This window comes from Chanodichthys erythropterus, chromosome 3 (assembly GCF_024489055.1).
Source record: "Chanodichthys erythropterus isolate Z2021 chromosome 3, ASM2448905v1, whole genome shotgun sequence".
NCBI classification, from domain to species: Eukaryota; Metazoa; Chordata; class Actinopteri; order Cypriniformes; family Xenocyprididae; genus Chanodichthys; species Chanodichthys erythropterus.
This window is the reverse complement of record NC_090223.1, coordinates 43,723,019-43,746,955: the sequence shown is the minus strand read 5'-3', so window position 1 is coordinate 43,746,955 and position 23,937 is coordinate 43,723,019. Positions and strand designations below refer to the sequence as shown.

The 23,937-nt window shown below is 36.9% G+C and overlaps 2 protein-coding genes across 2 annotated transcripts; both read left to right on the top strand.

The window, feature by feature from the left end:
- The first annotated feature begins 1,335 nt into the window (after positions 1-1,335).
- grifin (galectin-related inter-fiber protein) lies at positions 1,336-7,307 on the top strand. The gene is made up of 4 exons (XM_067375910.1): positions 1,336-1,347; positions 5,718-5,797; positions 6,862-7,024; positions 7,143-7,307. Exons 1-4 carry the CDS (start codon positions 1,336-1,338, stop codon positions 7,305-7,307), a joined length of 420 nt encoding a protein of 139 aa, XP_067232011.1.
- A 4,794-nt stretch (positions 7,308-12,101) lies between these two features.
- Positions 12,102-13,391, top strand: LOC137012570 (neuropeptide FF receptor 2). The gene has a single exon (XM_067375897.1). The coding sequence runs from the start codon at positions 12,102-12,104 to the stop codon at positions 13,389-13,391; it is 1,290 nt and encodes a 429-aa protein (XP_067231998.1).
- The last annotated feature ends 10,546 nt before the right edge of the window (positions 13,392-23,937 follow it).

The window sequence follows — 23,937 nt, the reverse complement described above, 5'->3', positions numbered from 1 at the left end:
CTAAAAGCATAAAGCTGACTTCACCAGAGAGTGTTTAATATCACTACAGCACTGACATTAGAACCGACACGATGTGTCACAATGCTTTATTTGTGTGTTGTAGTTGATAGCTCATATTAGCATTCTGTTTAGACCCCCACCCAGTTACAAGCCATTTGTTGTCACTGTGTGTCTGGGCTCGCGGTACCCGAGAGGCACCTCACAGCCTCATATGAGATGTAATCTAGCAGGATGGAGCCCCTGGCATGCATGGAGATGACAGCGTACTGTGATCAGAATACTGCTGTGTCCTTCCTTTCTAGCTCAGGGGTATAGGGGGTGCCTGGCCAACTGATGAGAAACTGCAGAGGAGCCAGAGGCCATGTGTGTAAACACACATACGCACACACTAAACTATACAAATTATATACGATCACTGGCAGAGAGTAGATGGGGTACTTTTAGATAATCTCTAAAGGCCATAGTAATAAGAGTCCACTTAGAAGATGTGCCTGAGTTTTTTTACTTACTTTAACATTGTGCAAAGGCTGACATTGTACACAAAATATTTTATTTATGAACTCCTAGTATTGTTCAGGCCTAGGCGGTATAGAAATTCAGAGTATTTTGCAGCTGTAAGCAGGGACATACACTCTGCCCTGATGAGCTTTAGTGAGCCATTGTGACTAAAGGCAGACAGGAAATTCCTGAGGGCTGGCAGATTTGATAGGCTATAGAGCCCGAACAGACACCACACGGATAGCTGTTTAATCCCCAGGATCAGCAGCCAATCGGTTACTGTTACAAAAAAAAAAAAACACTTGAAAAAGTCACATGGCACCTCTCGCTCATTGCTGATGTCAACAATTCCTCTGCGCCAGTTCCTACGGGAGTCCTGAACGGCTGAAATACAGTCATCAAAATCACATTATCTTCCACCAGATAATGTATACACTCCATTGGCTGAAAAACAAATCCTGTGATTCATTTCAACAGTTTTGTGTTTGGATCATTAACCACATCATTATTTCCATATACGGTATCCATTATATCTGCAATCGTTTTTATGCAACTGGTGAAGTACCTGAAATACTGGACTGGTGATTTTGACCTAATGTTATTTCTGGTTGTTTATCACGAGCCTCCTATATGTGGCCTAAGGCAAATCTATTGTATTGCATTGTGTTTCTATGCTATATTTCTTTTATGCATAAACTTGCCACACACAAAAGCCTATTTTGCAGCCTTTATCCTGCTAAGCTCACCCTCACGTGGTATTCCCCTCTCTTTAAATGACCCCTCACCGCCAAAACACATCCAGCTGGAAGCTGATCAATAAACGGCACTGCTGACGAGATGACATTACGGGTAAGCAAAACAACCTCTGCTAACCTGAGAACAGAATCAGCTCAAGTTTGCTCATTGTGTTGAGTAACAACCAAGTATTTCAAGATTTACTGATGCAAAAATGTACTCGAGCACTTAAACAGAAAGGTTCTGATGTGATTAAAGCAGTTTGTGGTCTGGCATATTCAATTTTAATCATTTAAAACAGGAGCAGGTTTAGATGATAAATATTTGATTTAAAATTTGCACCTTCTTTTCCTATGAGATGACAGCATGACTCTTAACTCTTCTGCATAGCTCATTTCTCTCTCTCTCTCTCTCTCTCTCTCTCTCTCTCTGTAAGCTAAACTAATGATGCTTTAATTATTTTCCATGCGGCTGCACTCAAAGTAATGAGGACATTAAAATAGGCTCAGTTTCGATCTAAAGAACACTCCATCACTACCTGTAAAACACCAGAAATCAGCTCGCTTTGCTTTCTAAAGTCATTGAGAATCTTTTAAAAATCAATGTCTTTTGGTGCAGTTCCAAATCTGCACTTTTAAAACAAAAAGTTCACAGGTTGCTGCTTGCAGCATGCTCATATATGCTGCATGACAACTCGCGCATATCTTTGCAACCAGTTATTTGAGCCCAATGCAGCGTTGATGAGCACAGGAAGCGTGACGAGTTTTGCAATTTCCCTTCGGTTACCCAAACAGTCCTCACCCTGTGGCACCAAGCTCTATGAAAGTGGTTTATAATCCAGATAACAGAGCATGAGGCACAGCACAGAAGCACATCTGAGTCTCAGATAAAACAGGTGCTAGCCAATGGAACTGAACTGATACTGCAGATGCAGGCGGCGTCGCACCTCTGCTCAAAGGAATCTCATCCTCTCATGTTCTTCCAGTCATCACTGAATTTATTCTCTATGTCTACCCGATTTCTGCCAGCTAGTCCAGGATCTTTATATTGCCTCGTTCATGTGCTATCTAAACTGCTTTGTTTTTGTTAATGCTGTGGCTTCATACATTTTGCATTTTGTGAATTGGGATTTTGCCGACCTTACTAGTCAATTAATATTTGCCTGCCACAGCAAAAAAAAATTCATTCATCAGTAATGGATGAGATCAGTTACTCTCTGTCTGTGTGAAATACTACTGCTTGTTAGATTATTAATGCCATAGATAGCTTCAAGCCACAGAATATTGCTGTAATGTCTTCATTTCTTTTTTAAATGGCAATAGCCATGCAGTAAAACAAAGGTCTATCAATTCTTGATAAAGTCGGAGATGAGTTTCCTGAATGGATGTCTGTCCAATTGTAGCTTCAAAGACCAATGATAGGCTTATAAATCTGATGATATTTGGTCATTTGGACAATATCCGCATTGGCTTTCTCTTGTGTCAGTTCCTAAATTTACCAACAGCTATGTCAATAGATGGCTCAAATATATATATATATATATACAAAAAGAAAATACAGGAAATATGTACACAAAATGTAAAAAAAATCTGAAAAAATGGCTTTTTTAAGCATTTTCTTTTTTTTAGAAACTGGAAGAAGTCCAGGAGGTTCACTTCTGTCTATCAGTCCATGCGTGGAAAATTTATTATTTTGTCTTTTTCTTAGCCAATCAGAATCAGTTAACCTGAAGTAATGACGTATTTAGTGGACTCTGTTAGAGTATAATTGTTGTGTAAATGTAAATGTACGGAGAGCAGCATACAAACTCCTTGTGAGTCTTGAAGCTGAGTTCTGCTGGTGAAACTGCAAACTATTCTTAGTAAAATTTTCTTCAATTTATTATTATTCACATTTCCACAACAGTTATACTCTAACAGAGTCCACTAACTGCATCATTACTTCAGGTTAACTGATTCTGATTGGCTAAGAAAAACAGATAAAATTGGTAATTTTCCACACATACCCTCGGTCCCAGACTAAAATGCATGTTTGAACTGTTTCAACTGAAAGAAATTTGCTCTGAGATATCTCAAAATATCAGTCAGTGCAATTGTTTTTGTCTCAAGATGCACATCACTAATATTTTTTTCTAAGACACGTTTATAAAAGTCACTTAAAGGCAGGGTAGGTAAAAAATGTATAAAAAAACTTTTTTTCAAAATTTGTTTAAACTTTATTTATATATCAATACATAATTAAAATGTAAGTACTCTGAAAAAGAAAGTATAAAAATCGAGTGTCTGTAGACCTCTCACGACTGTTTTAAAGACCGCTCATTATTTCCATTCACTCCACCCCCTCCCTTCTGGGCTCCTTCCAAAGCCACGCCCCCAAAACGCATGAACGCGCGACTCCGACCACTGAGCTGGAAGACGCCTTATGTACCTGAGACGAGCGGAGAGGTAGGAGCACAGTGCATGTAGTGACATCATGTCAGAATCACATGTAATAAAAATAACTTTATAATTATGAAGATAAACAAACAAGATGTATTTTAGTACTCACTATCAAGCTAGCTAGCATATTGATATTGGTAAAGTTTAAAATATACATTTTTTGATTCGCTAACGAGCTAGTTATCTATAAGGCAAAGCTAAAAACAGGTTGCATGATACACGTTTTTCCATTACCATCATTTACACTGTGATGAAGATGAATTTTGTGTAAGATTCATAACATATACGTTGTTCTACAGATAAACAGAGTAACATACACTCAAATATCAACTCACAACTGCATTGCAGACACAAAATAATAACACACACATACAACAAAGTGTGTACGACACACACAGATACAAGATAAAGACATCAGTAAACATAGGTAGAGAATATAAAAACAAAACAAAGGCGAAAAAAAAACGTGCAGGTAAACTTACAGGTGAACATGGTAAAAGAGTTAGACAGAGGGTAAATATAGTTCTAAGAAAAGTTCCTAGATGCGGAGTAACGTTAGGCCTACTATCTGTTAAACATGTATTTAGTTATCTAAAGCAAAATTATGCACAATTCAACACTATCATCTTGAGCTAGGCCTATAGATTATTTATAGTCTCTACAACGGCTCGCTGAGTAATGTTATGTTAGCTATATTACGCAGCTACGTGTGCTAATGACACCTGCTTCATGAAAAAATAAACTAAAGGGAAAAAAACTAAAAATACAAAAAGAAAGATTTACCTGTCCAGCAGAAATAAAGCCATTAAGTAGTCACTTTTCAGCCCCTTGAGTTCCCTCAGTTGAGAGGGAGTAAAATCTTTGCGTGGCAGGGGGAGCTGCCACTGGACCTGCCCCGGTTATGCGCGCCTGCCTCGGACCTTCCGTGGTTATATGCGCCTGCCTCGGGACCTGCCACTGTTATATGATGCATATATGATAAATGCCGATTGATGCATGCGTGCAAACTGTGCACAATCCTGCTCTCAGTTCTCGCCATCGCTGGAAAGCCACGCCGATATTAACTCGCGTTTTATTTCTTTGTTTATCCAAAGACTTTTTGTTCATTGCCTTTTCGTGTACTGTTAATGTCTTCCTTTTTTTGCCTGGTTTGCCTTTACTAACTGCATAGGCCGGTACTGTGAATTTTGCTTGCTGTTTCTCTGCCATTGTTTTGGTATTCCTAGGATCCACGCCTCTTGAACTCCCCAAATCAAACGTGCGTGTGCAAGTGGGCAGGTCATGTGTGTCAAAAGGGTGGTTGCCATGGTTGCGAGAGAGTGACAGTCGCTTAAGCCAATCCTATGTTTCGTCCCGGATGGAAATAATGAGCTGTGTTTAATACAGATTAAACGGTCTAGAGTCACTCGATTTTTATACTCTTTTTATCAGAGTTCTTACATTTTAATTATGCATGGATATATATAGAAAGTTTAAACAAATTTGGAACAAAATTTTTTGCCTACCCTGCCTTTAAATGCCCTAATTGAACTAAGGCCTAATCCTTGCTTAGGCTAAGCCCTGTCTGTGAAACCGGGCCATAGACTGATAGACAGAAGAGGACCTCCTGGACTTCTTCCAGTTTCTCAAAGAAGAAAATCTGAGAAACTTCTCATCAGATTTTGAAAGTTCTCTTGGCCTTCCAGTCCTTTTCAACTCCATTCCCTCCAGGTGCTCAAGTGTAAGGGGAGGTCAGTAAATACTTGCCACTTTAGCCTAAGTCATTCTTTCTGATTTTTTTTTTTTTTTTTTTTTTTTGGTTTCTTTTATTTAAAACTGCATGCAAATTTCCTTAAGACAATGTCTTAACATAATGACTAATGCAACTGGCCCCTGATCTATATAATATAGGCCTTTATTACACTTTAATTATATCAACCACTCTGCTCTCTATTAATCAGTATCGTCATAAACATCAGCCTTTGAAAAAGCCTAAATGGATTGACCACAACTCAGTACTGCTTGGTGAAAGTGATGATGCTTGTTATTTTGTATGTTTCTAATCAGTTTGAGGCATCCTGTCCTGATGGTCTGTGTCCAGGATGGAGTATTATCCTGAAAGGAGAGACTACAGCAGAGGCCAGCAAGTAAGTCCTCAGCCCCTCTAAAGCTCATTGTCTTTAAAGGCCAGAACACAACAAGCCGACGCGACGAACTAGTGGAGACGAAAGCAGACTGTGGGGTTGGTTCACGTCGGCAGCGTCTGTGTCCAAAGTTGGCCTGACATGCCAAACCGACGCTAAACAGCCGACGGCCAAGTAGTACGTCAGTTCTGCGCCTGCGTGAGATTAAATGCCTTTCCGAACCAGCAGGTGGCAGTAGCTGAACAGCCAACCAGAATGATCAGATGGCCCGACAGACCGACGAGCTCCGACGGCAATTCAACATTTCGAATCGGCCAAAAAAAAGCCGTCGAGGACCAACTTCAGCCGAACGCACTGAGAAAACTTTGTCGGCCGACAAAGAAAAACTGCCCGACGGCCGACCGTCGGCTTGGTGTGTTCCTGCCTTAAAAATATTGGGTCTTTCTAAAAAATAAAAAAATAAAAACTTCTTCTTAAAAAAAAAAAAAACCTTAGGTGTTGTGCTACTATACAACTATAGATGATATTTGCTTCTTTTATCACTCTTCAGAATGGACTATGAAATACAGAAGAGAGATTCAATACTGATTCTGTTCTGTGAGAATGAAAATATCAGTAGCAATTTTCAGTTTTTCTCAAATAACTCATATTGATGAATGACTCATTCGTCAGGTTGTTTATAAAGAATAACTGCAATGTAAACTATTTCAGATCTTGGAAGAACAATGATAAAAAGCCTAAGTAGTAGATCAGAATGTAATACATAATAATATGTTATTTTCGTTAGAACGCACAAGAGAACAGATTTATCCTGGGATCAATCCAGATGCGGTTCAATTATTATTCCTTTATAGAGACAAGCACAAGCTAAAATATAATCTGGGCCAAACGTGATCTTCTTTCATCTTTTCTTGTTAAAATTCACCTATAGGAGAGTGACGGACAAACGCTCAAACACAAGCGCCTCGTCTTAGCACAATGATAGCCCTTCAAGCAGCTCTCTCAGCTTCCATATTGGCCAAAATGATTTGTTCATTATAGCGTTTGGGTCTTTCTCTGTCCTCAAGGTTTGAAATCAATTTCCTGTGTGAACGTGATGACAAAGTAGCTTTCCATTTCAATCCCCGCTTCACTGAATCAGATATTGTCTGCAACTCCTACATGGCCAACCATTGGGGGCAAGAGGAGAGGTGCAGCAGCTTCCCCTTGGGAGTAGAGGAGCCTTTCCAGGTGATAAAGCATCCTGAGAACATTTTTATTGACAAAGTATCACAAGCAACAGGAATAATTATGCAATACGACTATGAGTGTGCGATTTAATCAGCATCGACTCCCTGTCTCTCAACAGATTGAAATTTACTCTGACGATGATAACTTCTACGTTTACATTGACGAAACCAAGGTGATGCAGTATAAACACCGGGTGGAAGAACTGAAGACCATCACAAAAGTACAAGTGGTGAATGATGTCAATATCTCCTCTTTAGAGATCACCAAAAAACACTTCTACTGAGGGTGGGTAGTAAGGTCAAGCAGATGAGTCATTTGGAGTGAGCCTTATTTTTGTTTACAGTGGGTTATTGTTTATTACATTCATGTTTACACACTTTTCATGCTTCTTGGGGTCATCTGCCCGTAGAGATGTGATTATTGGTATTGACATGCCTTTCAGTTAAATCTGTCAATAAATGGAAGGTTTAAAAAAGATGCATTAAAGACCCGTCTGGTCAGTTTTCTGGGTGACTTCCTGTTTTCGTCAGTGTCAAAAAAGTTTCTGCGGATCCATCTTGGCCTGCTTATAAGAACATGTCCTAAGAAATGAATACTAAAAATATGCTCATGTCTCATTGAATAACAACACAAAAATCAATAGTCTCATTCTACTGTGATGTCACAGGTATTCTCTGCCAAAATACCCAAAATGTTTCACATTGTCTTTGCAAAGAAGCATTTACTGTAGAATAGAAATATAAAATGACACATAGTACAAATGTTACAGTTACCCAAACTGACATAAAACTCTTAGGACTTTACAGTTCAGAATTTTTGGTTGGTAAGATGTTTTTAAAAAGAAGACTTTTTTTTGTTTGATCAAATATTCTAAAAACAGTAATATTGTGAAATATTATTACAATTTAGAATAATTTCTATTTGAATATATTTTAAAATTACATTTATTCCAGTGATGGCAAAGCTGAATTTTCAGCATCATTACTTCAGTCTTCAGTGTCACATGATCCTTCAAAAATCATTCTAATATGCTGATTTGCTGCTCAAAAAAAACATGTATTTTTATCAGTTTTGTAAATAGTTTTTCAGCTTCTTATGCATGTTTATTGTTTAGGATTCTTTCATGAATAGCAAGCCCAAAAGCATTTATTTGAAATTGAAATATTTTGTAACATCATAAATATCCTGACTGAATAAAATTATTTGATTGTTTAAAAAATAAAAATCATACTAACCCCAAACTTTTGAATAGTAGTGATAAGTGGTCAAAAACTTTCTTTAATCATTGATAATGCAGTATGTTCCCATTTTTGGGCAGATACATGACGTCAAAGATTGCTGACAGTGTCGGTCTGTAGCCTGACAGCCACAGGCAGACTAAATATAGCTCGTATAAAGTGCTTTAATAAAGTACATTACATCATAAGAGCATCCCATCATATAATGCTAATAATGATAATAGGCTGTTTAATGGCAGGTGTGACAACTTTCCCCATATAATGTGACAAAGTGAATGTCTATGTAAAATAAATTTTCTTCAACATCTTTTATATAGCTAAGGTTTTAAACTGCCTGTAGCATATACAGGTGCTGGTCCTATAATTAGAATATCATCAAAAAGTTGATTTATTTCACTAATTCCATTCAAAAAGTGAAACTTGTATATATTCATTCATTACACACAGACTGATATATTTCAAATGTTTTTTTCTTTTAATATTGATGATTATAAATGACAACTAAGGAAAAATCCCAAATTCAGTATTTCAGAGGATTACAATATAACTTGAGACCAATGCAAAGAAAGGATTTTTAGAAATCTTGGCCAACTGAAAAGTATGAACATGAAAAGTATGAGCATGTACAGCACTCAATACTTAGTTGGGGCTCCTTTTGCCTAAATTACTGCAGCAATGTGCGTGGCATGGAGTCGATCAGTCTGTGGCACTGCTCAGGTGTTGTGAGAGCCCAGGTTGCTCTGATAGGGGCCTTCAGCTCTTCTGCATTGTTGCTCTTCTTCGCATCTTCCTCTTCACAATACCCCATAGATTTTCTATGGGGTTAAGGTCAGGGGAGTTTGCTGGCGAATCAAGAACAGGGATACCATGGTCCTTAAACTAGGTACTGGTAGCTTTGGCACTGTGTGCGGGTGCCAAGTCCTGTTGGAAAATGAAATCTGCATCTCCATAAAGTTGGTCAGCAGCAGGAAGCATGAAGTGCTCTAAAACTTCCTGGTATACGGCTGCGTTGACCTTGGACTTCAGAAAACACAGTGGACCAACACCAGCAGATGACATGGCACCCCAAACCATCACTGACTTTACACTGGACCTCAAGCAACGTGGATTGTGTGCCTCTCCTCTCTTCCTCCAGACTCTGGGACCCTGATTTCCAAAGGAAATGCAAAATTTACTTTCATCAGAGAACATAACTTTGGACCACTCAGCAGCGGGTCCAGTCCTTTTTGTCTTTAGCCGCTTCTGACGCTGTCTGTTGTTCAAGAGTGGCTTGACACAAGGAATGCGACAGCTGAAACCCATGTCTTGCATACGTCTGTGCGTAGTGGTTCTTGAAGCACTGACTCCAGCTGCAGTCGAATAAGCCTCAGGCTGAAAGAAATGCATATTTACGCCTGTACAGTTAGAGGGCGCAGCTCAGACAAACCTTTCAGCTGCACTGCCATTCTGAATTGAAGAAGAAAGGATACAGGAAAGGAATCTAAAGTAATTTTTGCTTATTGGTGTGGTTGAATTAGAAAATCGAAGGTCAGCAGCAAAGACATTGGATAATAAAGTGAGATTAAGTACATAAAGTATATTTGTGGAATTTAACATAGTTAATTATTACAGGTTTGTGTAAAATTCTGAGATTGCATTTCACTGTTTTTATTCATTTTGAGGAATAATGAATGTTTTGTGCAGTGAGATGTATAAATGCTTGTTCATATTTAGTCTAAAACTACAATAACCATCATGTTCACACAGCTCACACAACACCTCTGCACTTTATTTCTCTCAAAAAGGTAACAAGAGAGCTGTCAGTCAATTACCTGCATTACTTATTTGAAAAAAGTAACTTTTTATTTTGTTGTAAATTGAAAAAGTAATGCGTTACTTTACTAATTATTTGAAAAAGTAATCTGATTACATAACTCAAGTTACTTGTAATGCATTACCCACAACAAGACATGTGCCAATATTCGCTAATTTATCACGATAATGAATATGTACGATATTGTCAACGCGTGTCAACTTCAAAATACAGGAAATAATTATTTGTTACGAATTATTCACATTTTTATAATGCATTTTAAGAATATTTTCCCCATCAACTGTACAAAATGCACAATGCCCCTGTATGCTGTATGTTAAACCTGTTATACTATGACAACACTTATTTCAATTTCGTGATAATACTGTGATAAAAGCTTCAGCAATTAACACAACATGAAAATATGATACCGTCACATGCCTACCCCCAACACTGGTTTTGAGACTTGAGAATTGCCATGGTTTGTTTGATGGACATTTTTTTCCACTCAAACTCATTAAGTTTGGACCAGTAGATCACACACGTGCTGATCAATATCATCATACTGGAATAGCTATTGACTGGAGCTCCATTGATCAACTGTTTGGTGTGCTTGCTTGTTTTGTTTTGTTTTTTAAGCACTCTGTGAGCTATATTAGGTAAACCTTATTGTTATTATTACTATCTTCAACATGATTATTATTATTATTCAATTTAATGACACGGATGATCATGTGATCGCATGGCGGCACCCATGATGGGGCGACCTTTTTCCGTGTGGAATAAACCAGATTTTTCTTTTTTTCTTTTTTTTTTTTTAAAAAATGTATTTTGTAGTGTTCATTCCATTAGAGTGTACACTATTTTAATGAAATTTCTCAAAAGTTTCGTTCCTCTCGTTGTGTGTACAACTTTTTAATTAGCAAAACATTGGTGAGTGGAGCTTTAATTTCGTAGCCAGTGTGCGGAGCGATGAAGTGAATGAGAAAACTGCTCCCATCTCATCAGTGACACGCATCGCCTCCGCCAGCAGAGAGTCGTGTGAGCCACATCCGCAGACACTCATTTCTTCCCATCAGCTGGAGATGAAGGAGATACACACTGAACACAGTCCGTCCTCTGACTGCACATGACGCGCGCACACCTGCTACTGCACACATATCGGTATGTACTTCTATTTCTGATTACTTTTATCCTGCGTAATTTTGATGCAGTTTGCATTGTACTCTAATGCATGACAGAAGTAAATAAGGTTAAAGTGATTAATGCGTAATATGTCAGAGAAAAAATCGCTAATAGGTACTTAAAAACAAGCTGTGTTTACAACACAGTATTAGCCTACATGCAATTTGTTATGTTTAAGCAGCTAGTAAATACAGATTTATTGTTGCTCCAGTTCCTTCATTCCCGTGAGTTTAAGTAATTCACAGTTTAATCTTGAATTCGAAGAAAAAATAAGCATGCAATATTAAAAGACAGATTTATTTCTGATACTTATTATTAATGATCCTGTGCTGAGAGTTACAAGTACTCGGTTTTGTTGGTTGGTATAGCAAATAACTAGCTCAAAATGAGATTGATTTTGCAAAATTGTGTGCATAAGTAACATCACACAACATCAAACACTCTTTGTTCTGGTTAAGCAGCTGATTTATTGTAACAGTGACTTATTGTGGTTTGCATAATTCACATCTTGCCTGACAAAAGAAAAGCTTGTAAAGAAAATTAAACTAATATTAAAAGAGAGAGTTATTTATGATAGGCTATCACTGATCAGGCAGTAGATTTTAAGGCTTACAGTTGAGTCAATGCAATTGCTTGGATTGCTTATTTCGTAATTTAATTTCCCTCCTAATGTGTGTCGTGTTTCCGTAGAGGGCAGTTGGCTAAATGATGGATTTCATTACCTTACTCCTTTTGGCTGAAGATGACAATGCCTTAAGCTTTACTAATCGACTCTGGAATGTCTGAAGCAGCCTTTGGATTCCAACTACCGCATATCAAAACACCACATATCTCCTGAACCTTTAAGGGACACAAAAGGAATATGAATTTCACTGCAGGCTTGCTGAAAAATGAGCCTCTGCTCTTAAACACCTTACTGTCCATGAATGCCTCTTTCCACGGTGCCGAGGACTTCATGAGCGATGTTTTCCTCCATCAGAGTGGAGAGCTGGAGAGGCTGCTGCTGCTTACGATAAAAGAGCCCACCACCATCGCTCTCACGGTGATGTATTCATTATCATTTGTGGTGGGATTCATTGGAAACCTCATGGCTATTCGAATGCTTACCTGCCAGAAGAGCAAGAGGATGCAGAGCATCAGTGCCACCCGGAGTTTACTCATCAACTTAGCAGTGTGTGATCTGATGGTGGTTTGCATCTGCATGCCCATCACCCTCGGCCACACCATTTATACCGCATGGGTGTACGGAGACCTCCTGTGCCGGGCCGTTCCTTTCATCCAGGCCGTGTCCGTGTCGGCCAGCGTCCTCAGTCTGACCGTCATCAGCATCAACAGATACTACAGCGTTCACAGCCCGCTGAATTCCCTCTCGTACTTCACCCAGAAGAAGATCTACATCACCATTGTGTGTGTGTGGGTCTTGTCCTCTGCCATTTGTGCGCCTTTGCTCTTCATGATCAAGTTGGACAAGATCCACTTGATCGACATCACCGTGCCAATCTGCAGAGAGCTCTGGCCGCAGGCTAGACTCAAGCAGGTCTACAACGTGCTCCTTTTCGTAGCTCTCTACTGCATCCCTGTGACCTTTAACCTCATCATCAGCTTCCTGACTGGCCAGAAGCTCTGGAGGGCTTCTCAACATTTCGCAGACTTCGATCCACACAGCCAGGCCTTGCACGCCTCGCGTCTGAAGATGCGCAAGAAGATCGCCAAGGTGGTGGTCACTTTGGTCCTCCTGTTCGCTGGCTCCTGGCTCCCACTCTACGTAGCAGACATCCTTATTGACCACGAAGTTCATCCCCCTAACTGGGTTCTGCAGACTCGCCCTTTCGCGCAGTGGTTGGGCCTCACTAACTCCAGCCTCAATCCCATCTGCTATTGTTTCTTGGGTGATTTGTACCGTTCCGCCAGAGCAGTCAGGTCCAAGTATCATCAGAGGATGCTCTCCGTCCTTAGATCCTCCAGCTCTTTTAAACTGTCCAGTTTGCTCTCTCTCAAAAAGCAGAAATCTTGCCGGCGACAAGGCGCCGTAAGCCAGGTTTCAGAGGAGACTCTTTCTGATTGGTGTTCCAACAACAGCCAGATGGTGTCTCTCCAAAGCCTCTCAGAGAAGATAATGTCTACAAGCAATCTTGAGTTATCCAACTTGTAGTCACTTGAAAGGGCACATGGCACTTACAAAGGGATAGTTCACCCAAAAACAGCTTCTTTTGTATTCCACAGAGGAAAGAACGTCATACATGTTTCGTAACACCATGAGGGTGAGTAAATAATGACAGAATTTTCATTTTTGGGTGGACTATCTTTTTAAGTATTGTACATTTGCATTGTAGTACTGTCAAAAAACATGTGATTCTGATGATTTGATGCAACATCAGCATAATTTGTGTTCGTAACTAACCATCCACAGTTATATTGCATTGTGACCAGTGTTGGGGAAAGTTACTTTTATAAGTAATGCATTACTATATTGCGTTACTCCCCTAAAAAAGTAACTAATTGTGTTACTTAGTTACTTTTTATGAAAAGTAATGTATTACATTACTTTTTCTCATCTGGACTGGGCTTGCTGAATGTTTTCGTGCAAGTGAGATGAGTAAATGCATGTTCACACTTAGTCTAGAACTACAGTTACCATCACGTTTACACAGCACCCGCAATGCCTCTGCACTACCCTATTTCTCTCAACATGGGTATAGGAGAGCTGTCCATCAATAAATGTGAAAACAAAGTAACTTATGTTACTTATTTGAAAACGTAATTTGGATATTTTGTTGTAAATTGAAAAAAGTTTTGTGTGACTTTACTAGTTACTTGAAAAAGTAATCTGATTACATAACTCAAGTTACTTGTAAAGTGTAACCCCCAACACTTAATATCTCACACGTTTCATGAATACAAGTTGCTCGATGTAAAGTGTGACTTCCTGTAAATAAAGAACACTGTTTTGTATACACATCACTGACACGGATTCTTCATAAAGGCTGAATTAAGGACAAATGTTCACATATGAAAATGTGATAAAATGTGAAACAATGCGATAAACTTTTTAATTTGAATGAACAGATGTTCAAAAACGAACATTCACATGCAGTTAATGCAACAGTTTTTGGATACACTTTATTTTAGTGTCGTTGTTACATATGTTACATGTAGTTACTGTTGTAATAACTATAAATTATGCATAATTACATGCATCTAACCCAAAATCAAACCTAATCCTAAACCTTTAGTAAGTACATTTAGTTACTTAATATTACTCAGTACTTAAATATATAATTACAGTTGTAACAAAGACACTTTAAAATAAAGTGTAACCAAATTTTTTTACAGAGAGGTGTTATAAACTGTTTTCTCTCACATTAATTGGACATTAAATAAGAAAAAAACACTAGGCAAGCAATCAAAAAATAATGATCAACACATGAAAGTTTGGCTTCTTGAAAACAAGTATGCATTGCACTGTATGTGTATATACAGTGTGACTACCTTTATTCTCTGAGACAGACAGGTGTCAGAAATAGAAAGTTGCACAGCACTGCTTTCTACTTTTCTGTAAGCGCCATCTACTGTCAGAGAGTGAATTTGCATTTAAATTCAGTCCATCTGTTGGGTGTTTGTTGATGTTTTTTTTTACTCTTTGGTCTGAAAAGACGGATCAAATGCAAATATCAGAACATTTTCTTGCCAAACATTTGTGTTGGTGTAAACAGGCCTTTAATAAAAAGTAGGACAGAGTTATTTTAAATCATGGGTTTTCAAACTGGGGTCCAGGATGCCACAAAAGGACACTAGGAGCTAAACAGAAAATTTTGATTAAAACAAACAAACATAATATTGTACAAAATGTATTATTTAGGACTCCTAAAGTTAACTTAAGATATTGATTAAACATGTTTAGCACAGTGTACAGCTTTTTAATTAGCAAAAATTGGTGGGTGGAGCTTTAATTACGTAGCCAGTGTGTGCAGAGCAATGGAGTATTGAAAAACAGCTGAGTTTACAACACAGTATTAGCCTACATGCAATTTATTGTGTTTAAGCAGCTAGTAAAGACAGAAGACTTATTGTTGCTCCAGATGCTTCATTCTCTAGTGTTTCACAGTTTAATCTCGATTTTGAAGAAAAAAAATAAGCATGTTATATTAAAAGACCTATTTCTGATATTTTTTATTAATGATCCTATGCTCAGAGTTCAGTTTAATTATTTCCGAAGTACAATTACTCAATGCTTGTTTTCTCTACTGGTTTTGTTGGTCGGAATAGCAAATACCTAGCTCAAAACTGTCTGAAATGAGAATAATATTGCAAAATGTCCATAAGCAACATCACACACTATTTATTTTGCTTAAGCAGCTGATTTATTGTAACAGCGACTTATTGTGGTTTGCATAATTCACAATTGAATCTTGCATGACAAAAGAGAAGTTTTCTAAAGAAAATGAAAATGTAATATTAAAAGAGAGAGTTATTTGTGAATATATCATTGATCAGGCAGTAGATTTTACAGTTAAGTCAATGCAATTGCTTGGATTTCTTATTATTTCCTGGGGTCCAGGGCCCCACAAAAAGCCACTAGGAGCTAAACAGAAGATTTTAATGAAAAAAAAAAAAAAAGAAAGAAAGAAAAGAAATTACAAAATGTATTGTTCAGGACTCCTAAAGTTAACTTCAGTAATTTTACAGTAAACACATTTACCAAACTGAATATTCTTATTGTTTCATTATGCTTTCTAAATTTGTGCATCGCTCTTTCCATATGACCTACATGTATGTTAAAGAATAGTTTGTATTTGTGTCCTACTGATTTTCTCTTTATCACCATTGCCTTTAGCTTGAGAACTGTAGCAATATAAGCTGATTTTTATGTGTTTCAAATTATATTTTCTGTGAAAACTGCTATTGCATTGAAAAGAATATGGAAAATAAATGAATATAAAAATGTTGTAGGCATCAAACTGTAATGATAGTTAAAAATACACTGTCGACATTTTTCTGAATTTTTCAGCTATTTTAATCACTTGCTTTGGCTTTAGAACAATAACAATATAAAAGCCAATCATTCAATTGTCCTTATAGTATCATGTTTAATATTTTTCTCATACAGTGTTAATGGGTCTTTACATATAAATATATATCGAGGTCCTTGACTTAAAAATGTTTTGAAAACCCTGTTTTAAATTTGGGTGGATACAAAAAATGTAGTAATTGTACAGTGTATTACATTGATTTCTCATACTTTCTCAAGCGTGTACTTTTGCTTTCATTCAAATTTGTCATTTTTTCAGGAAATGGTCAGAGAGAATGTATAGGTCCTAAATGCCTTGTAAAAATTCAAAGAAATTCATTTTAATTAAATGTACTGTGCTTGATTGTGAATAATCCTTTGTACTTGCCTTTCTTAATGGAAATCAATGTGAATAGAATCAGAGATGGTTCGCTAAGTAAAGCTGCCCTCAGATCTTTTGATGGAAATAGATCCATACACTGAAGAAGAGAACATAATTAAGTATAAACACTTCATTTCTGTCATCATGAGACTTTGTGAGAAGATTTACAAAAGCAAAAGATAGACAAAACAGAATTCATACAAGTCTGAATGACAGTGGAAACACTACAATAACAAAAGAGTATATGAAACCCTATAGGCACTTTATATCCTCATTCAAGTATTTGTAGTCATGAATCCTCGTCTCAGCCAGAGCTCCATCTTTTTCTTCCACAGACACTAGCATCGCCCTTCATATTCATGCCAATTCTGATTAGCAACTGTCACATCACTCAATATGCAGAATGCTGCTTGATTAGCCTATAATATGCAATAATGGTATTTATGATGGTATAAGCTGATGAATAGTAATTCTGTTCAGGAGAGAGACAGACCGCAGCAGTTATTAACCCAAGCTCAGTTGCACGTCTTTCACAGGAACTGGGCATAATAGAATGTGCAAGGAGCACTTTTTGAATAATAAAAAAAAAACAGAATGAGCGAATATATCTGGAAGATAGTATCATTCCTCCAGATGCGCTGACGTATGTTTTGTAATCTGACACATTCTCTATTTATACTTGGATGCAAGAATATTCCAAATAAAACTCGATTGTATCAAACTTAACTGAATATGACAAATGAAGTGCCTTGTTTTTTTATTACAACTCAAAAACAAACACCAAATTGAAATTAAATTTGTAATCTAGATCTACACTAAGATCCATGGCCAATGTAATGAAGAATTGCAAAACGTACTTGTGATGTACTAACTAAGTGTACATGTTAATGATTTATCTTTACTAACATACCAATGGGCCCAAATATCTTGTTTTTTTCTTTCTAAAAGTTATGACGTACAACAAATTCAGATTTTTAGATTCCAGGTCACTAATGAAAGAAGCAAATGTGTAACAACACTGATCATGTGACTCTTTGTACCGTTGGTCAGATTTTTTTTTCTTTCATTGAAGCTCAAGATGTTCTTTGGACTCTTCTAATAGTCTGATATTTTTAGCATGGCTGTATATTTCTATTTCTTATATTTCTAGACAGCCATGCAAAATATATATATCAGATATTAGAGCAGTCTGTGCTGTTATTGTTGAGTAAGAATTCAATGACCAATTGAACCTTCGCCGGGAGTTTGATTGACAAGCGATCTAACCAATCATAACGCCGAATCTACCATTTTGTCCGACAAAGCAGTTGAGAGAGTTAGTAGATTAACCTTGGTGGACTTGAACTTGAAAAATGTCTTTCCGTGTTTGAAACAACATTCTTTCTCATGTTTATTTGATGCTATAAATGAACTAGTAGGAAGAGATGATCGGTTCACAAGCCGCTTGAGCTGAGGCGCTACAGCAATCTGTCATGACACATGTCTTTGTCTGTCTTGTCCTCTTTGCTCCGTGATGTATTTTTCACTGCATGTGGCATGACAGCGCCATGGCTTGTCGTACAAAGCAACAGTAACTAAGGGGGGTGGGTCTTTGCAAAGGGTCAATTACACACATCCTCTAGTCTTTTGTGCTGTCCAACCCAGCCTGTGTTGCATTTGTTTTTTGATTATGCAGTCAACTAATTCCATTAAACCAATCTTGGCATGGCTCAAATGAAACTCTGTCAGGCATTTCAATCTCTGCACTGTTTATATCTAAAAACATTACAGGGTAATATCTACTTCAGGTACAATATCTAATATTAATAACCATTTATGTTCTAAAGGGTTCAATGCATGTAATTGTTTGCATGAATTGTGTTATTGTATCAATGTTAACAGAGTGACCGATTAACAAAAGATAAAAATATATTTTTTACAGTTCGACTCTTGTCATGTCAGTGGGCTCTAATCTGTTACTGAACAGATCATTTTAAACCTCTGGGTTCTTTTTTAGGACAAGCCATTTCCCTTGGCGGCCATCTTTGAAACGCCTCTTGGGCATGCAAGTGCAGCTCCTATCTTTTTGAATGGGGAAACATCAAATTCTCCAAAGCTGTTTGCCAAGCTTTCAATTAAAAATATTTAAAATCACCAATGAAATCTGACAACAACTGTCTCATAAATTTTGTTTCTAAATTTTGTTTTGTTTCTTTTCAGGCTGGATCAAGCTAATGCGCATGCGCAGACCTAAATGCGTGTCTCTTGTGTCTCAAAGTGCACCAAAGTCCCTTTAAGACAAGTCATTTCACTTGGTGGCCATCTTTGAAATGTCTCTCAGGCATCCTGGGCATCATGCAGCTTCTATCTCTTTGAATGGGGAAACATCAAATTCTCCAAAGATGTTTGCCAAGCTTTCGATTAAATTTCATATTTGAAATCACCAATGAAATCTGACAACAACTGTCTCATAATTTTTTTTCCAAACGCTTGAATCATGACAAAAAAACTGTATTTTTCAGGCTGGATCAAGCTAATGCGCATGCGCAGACCTAAATGCACGTCTCTTGTGCCTCATTTCGGAGGCGCACATCTGACTGTTTCTACCATTCTAATAAATCATTCCAAAATCTTCAGTGGGGTTCAGGGTCATATTGTATAGTTATTTTTTAGTGTTTCACACCAAAGTAAATTTAGTCTGTAGCAGATAAATATAAGAACATTATACCTCAAAATTTGAGATAAACAGACCCCAGATTTTTTTTTTTTTTTTTTGGGGGGGGGGGGGGGGGTTACATACACCATTCAAAAGTTTGTGGTTGGTAAGCAGGTGCACAACCAATTGTAGATGGGGTTAAACTCAGAAAATCAAAATTACAAACTGTAGAAAAAACTGAAACACTCACTCTATATTCATGAACATGACTTTATTTCTGTAAAATGGTGTTTCGGATAATTTCAAGGCCTTCATTAGACATCAAGTCAAAAGCTCATCAAGATTCATCAAAACATCATTTTGAAGAAATAAAGTCAAGTTCATGTAGATCAAGTGCTGAAACCATAATACCTTTGTCCAGGATTCTTTGATGAATAGAAAGTTTAAAAAAAAAAAAAAACAGCATTTGTTTGAAATAGAAATCTTTTGTAACATTGTAAAAAATGTCTTTGATCATTTAAATGTGTCCTTGCTGGTTCACCTTGCTGTACGGAAGAGGATTAGGGCCAAGCAATAATAAAAAAATAAAACCATCTCGAGATTAAAGTTGTTAAATTTCGAGAAAAAACTCGAAATAAAATGTTGAGAATAAACTCATTAAATTACGAGATTAAAGTAATTCAATTGCGAGAAAAAAGTTGTTAAATTATGAGAACAAATTCGTAATTTAACGAATTTGTTGTCGTAATTTAACGACTTTTTCTCATAATTTAATGACTTTATCCTCAACATTTTATCTCGACTTTTTTCTTGAAATTTAATGACATTTTTCTCATAATTTAACAAATTTGTTCTCGTAATTTAACGACTTTTTCTCGTAATTTAATGAGTTTATCCTCAACATATTATCTCGACTTTTTTCTCGAAATTTAACAACTTTAATCTCGAGATGGTTTTATTTTTTTATTATTGCTTGGCCCTCATCCTCTTCCGTATTGCTGTATTAATTTCTTTCAGAAAAAAACAAAAAAACATACTGACCTTTTGAAAGGTAGTGGCTATTAAAGCTAAAGGGTTACAACCATCCTCAATCTCTCTTTTTTTTTTTAAGTATTCATCCAACAAATGAGACAAAATGGGATCATTCAAATGCTTTTGTCAAAAAAAGAAAAAAAGCCTTTGAAAAGCTTTTAGTGGTAGTAATATCTCAAATACTTCAAACATAAATTTATGAAATACATATTTAATATTATACTGATGCTTCCAGATGTACTTCTACAAATGGCAGAAGAGTTTCAAGACCATTATGTACTACCAAGCATGTACAAATGTATGGAGCAAAGCCATGTCATGTCATGTCATAGGGAAAGTCTAATGGGTGTCTCTAGTGCCTCTATTCCTAACCCTGTTAATCACATTATTTCCTGAACCATTGATCCAACCTGCAACAATCAGTTCAAGTATACCCATAGATTCTCTACCTTCCCAGGGTAAAAAGTGACTCATTTTAACCCTGGTTCCACTTCCCAGCAGGGTGAGTCAGTGAATAAAAACAGATAGTCACATATCATCCAACTAATTACATCTATACACATTCCCTTTAATACCACTCATTTCCTAAGGTAAATCCTAGATACCTGAGAGCACCTGCTACGATCTCATCAGCAGTGCAGGTTGATACACTCGTGCTGATCCACCCACTCATAATAACCACTTCCTTCAAAAACTTCTCAAGGTCTTCTAAAGTAAATAATGCAATGCCACAGCATAGCCTATAGCTCCAGATAACCAACATAGGCCAATTAGTATGCTTGTTGTGTTCCAAGTATACAAGTACAGGACATGATACTCTATATGCAGGTGGTTTAGTATCGCATCCATCAGTGACATCAGAGGACATATATGATATACGGCTAAAGCAAATGCTCAAGAAGCGGATCCCTAGAGCTCTTTTGCTTTGAACCATTAGCTGTGGCGCACTTATGCCCACAAATTCTCTCAAGATGACAAAGGGAAGACCAAAGGGAATATAAATATAAGGATCGGATGCTGCAGGATATAGTTAAGTAAAGATTGGGCTTTCGGTACATCAGGATGCAGTCAGGTGAATGATGACTTCAGAGTTCACCTGAATCGCATCTAGAGTGATAAATCATAAGTAATACAGTTTAAGTGCTATTGCCTCTGATTTTTAGATCTTTAGATAAACTTGTTTATGATAACCGATAAATTACACCTCTGCACAGTTCCCAAGCAGGGTGTCGTGCCACAAATGGACTATGTGTAGCTATAATCCATTGAGAGATTAGATCTTCAGGACTTGCCTTTCTTTGGGTCAATGACAAATGACAGTGTCAATGATGGAAAAAAGGAAATATCTTTTAATAGTCTAGTTTTACATGCGTGTCTAGAAAATAGAAATTCAATATTTGTATTCATGTTCACAAACTTTTTTACCAATTTTCAAAACAAAGTTAAACTGAATCACTAAAAATATCATGTGGCATAACCATCAAGTAAAAATATTTTCCTTACACTTTGAATACATGTTAGTGTACACATTATTATTATTATTATTTTTGTTTGTTTATATTATATTGTAGAAGATTATATTGTGAGAAAGAGATCAAGTGAGCGAGTTTATCACCTGCATTCAGGTCAGTCCTATGTTCATAATAAAAAATCTGTTTAAATATCCGATGTATTATCTTGTCTTTTTAACAGTTAAGGGGTTTTCCCGTGACTGACAGCGCTAGTCAAAGCATTTGTCAGGTGCGTCTTGTTCCGTGTTCACAACAATTCAGTCTTTTCAATGTAAAAGTCTTCGCTACTGACTGACACACTCATAAAGACAGTCTTTGCTGCCATCTAATGGTGTAATAATGTAACTTCTGTTGCTGTTCACGATCAGGGACTATTTTTTTCTGGCGGAAGGAAGGCTTTAGTGAAAGTTTACTTGATTTGTATAATATTGTATATAAATATATATATTTTGACAGAAAATAAAGAGATCCAGACCAAAAAACAAGAGCATGTCTGACCCCTGTCATGACATGATTTCAGCATTTTTCAGAAAGCTGTTGTACCGCAGGCCATAAGCCCAGCCTGGCATCTTTTCAAAAACATGTTTACAGGACACTTATGTCCTGTGGAGACAGCAAAGTGACAACAAGTCCATCCCTATGATGCTATCACCTCCTCTGCAGAGGGACGGAAGCTTTGACTTTAGTGACATGGCAGATGTTTGATGGCTTGCTTTAACCCTCTGTCTGCAGTCATATCGCCTCAGTTGTCATAGCATTCCATCAAGAGAGGAGAAGAGGGGATGAGTGCTGCTGCTGCATATAAACATCTGCAATCATCTCCCTTGGTTATATCCCGGGGACACGCCAGCTGGCCTTTAAAAAAAACTGCTAACAGCAAGGTCAACTAACAGCACTATTCCAAGAACCTTGAAGTAAAGAACATCCACAGATATTGATGGAAATCTTGCCTGCAGTTTTCCTCAGAATTCAAATGCGTTCTAAATTGATAATAAAATGTATGGGCATATACTTTTCTTTTTCTTGGAATCAACTGAAACCAATGTTGGGGAAAGTTACTTTTAAAAGTAATGCATTACAATATTGTGTTACTACCTGAAAAAGTAACTAATTGTGTTACTTTTTTATGTAAAGTAATGTTATGTTACTTTTGCATTGTTTGTTTGCTTGTTTGTTTTTAATAACAACAACAACAAAAAAGATCTATTATTAGCAAATGTAAAAGCTCTCTTTTTCACACCAAAAGTGAAATAAATGCCCACAAAAAGCAAATGCAAATTCACGCATGTACAGTAGAGGGCACAACTCAAACAAATCTTTCAGCTGTGCTGCCATTCTGGATTGAAGAAGAATAAGATACAGGAGAAGAAAGTTAAACATTCTTACTTCAAAAAATTAAGCATAAATATGATGTTTATCATTTCATTTATTAAGTCATTTTTGCTTATTAGTGTGGTTGAATTGCATCATCGAAGTTCAGCAACAAAGACATTCCTTAATAAAGTGAGATTAAATACATAAAGTATATTTATGTAATTTAATAGAATTATTGCTGGTTTGAGTAACATTATGAATATGCATTTTTTTACGCATTATGAGGAATACTGAATCTGTTTTAGTGCAAGTTAACCATCACGTTTACACACAACGCACAGAATACCTCTGAACTTTCATGATTTCTCAGGGATAACATGGAGACAGGAGAGCTGTCAGTCAATAAATAGGGAAACAATGTAACTTGTGTTACTTATTTGAAAAAGTAACCCAGATATTTTATTGTTAATTTAAAAGTTATGCATTACTTCACTAGTTACTTGGAAAAGTAATCTGATTACATAACTCGCGTTACTTGTAATGTGCTACCCCAAACACTGACTGTACACAAAAATCTTTTATGTTGGCCTAATAAGTAAATTGATTATGTTGATTATAAGGTTGGCCAAATGCTTTATTCAAAGATTTTGCATGATTGAGAAGATTGTGCGAAAAGCTTATATACTAACATGGTTTGGGCATGTTTTATGCAAATTCCTAGCTGCAAGTACATGGTTCAATGAGAAATGAGAACAAAGGTTAAGATTAGGATTTTATAGTATTTACTCTTAATATATACAGCTATGGAAAAAATTA

What these genes read in the sequence shown, in the direction of transcription:
- grifin (XM_067375910.1), top strand. An exon ending in ACTACAGCAGAGGCCAGCAA is followed by an intron (nt 5,798 to 6,861) that starts GTAAGTCCTCAG and finishes TCTGTCCTCAAG; the next exon opens with GTTTGAAATCAATTTCCTGT. An exon ending in GAGTAGAGGAGCCTTTCCAG is followed by an intron (nt 7,025 to 7,142) that starts GTGATAAAGCAT and finishes GTCTCTCAACAG; the next exon opens with ATTGAAATTTACTCTGACGA.
- LOC137012570 (XM_067375897.1), top strand. Translation starts at nt 12,102, where the DNA reads ATGAATTTCACTGCAGGCTTGCTGAAAAATGAGCCTCTGCTCTTAAAC.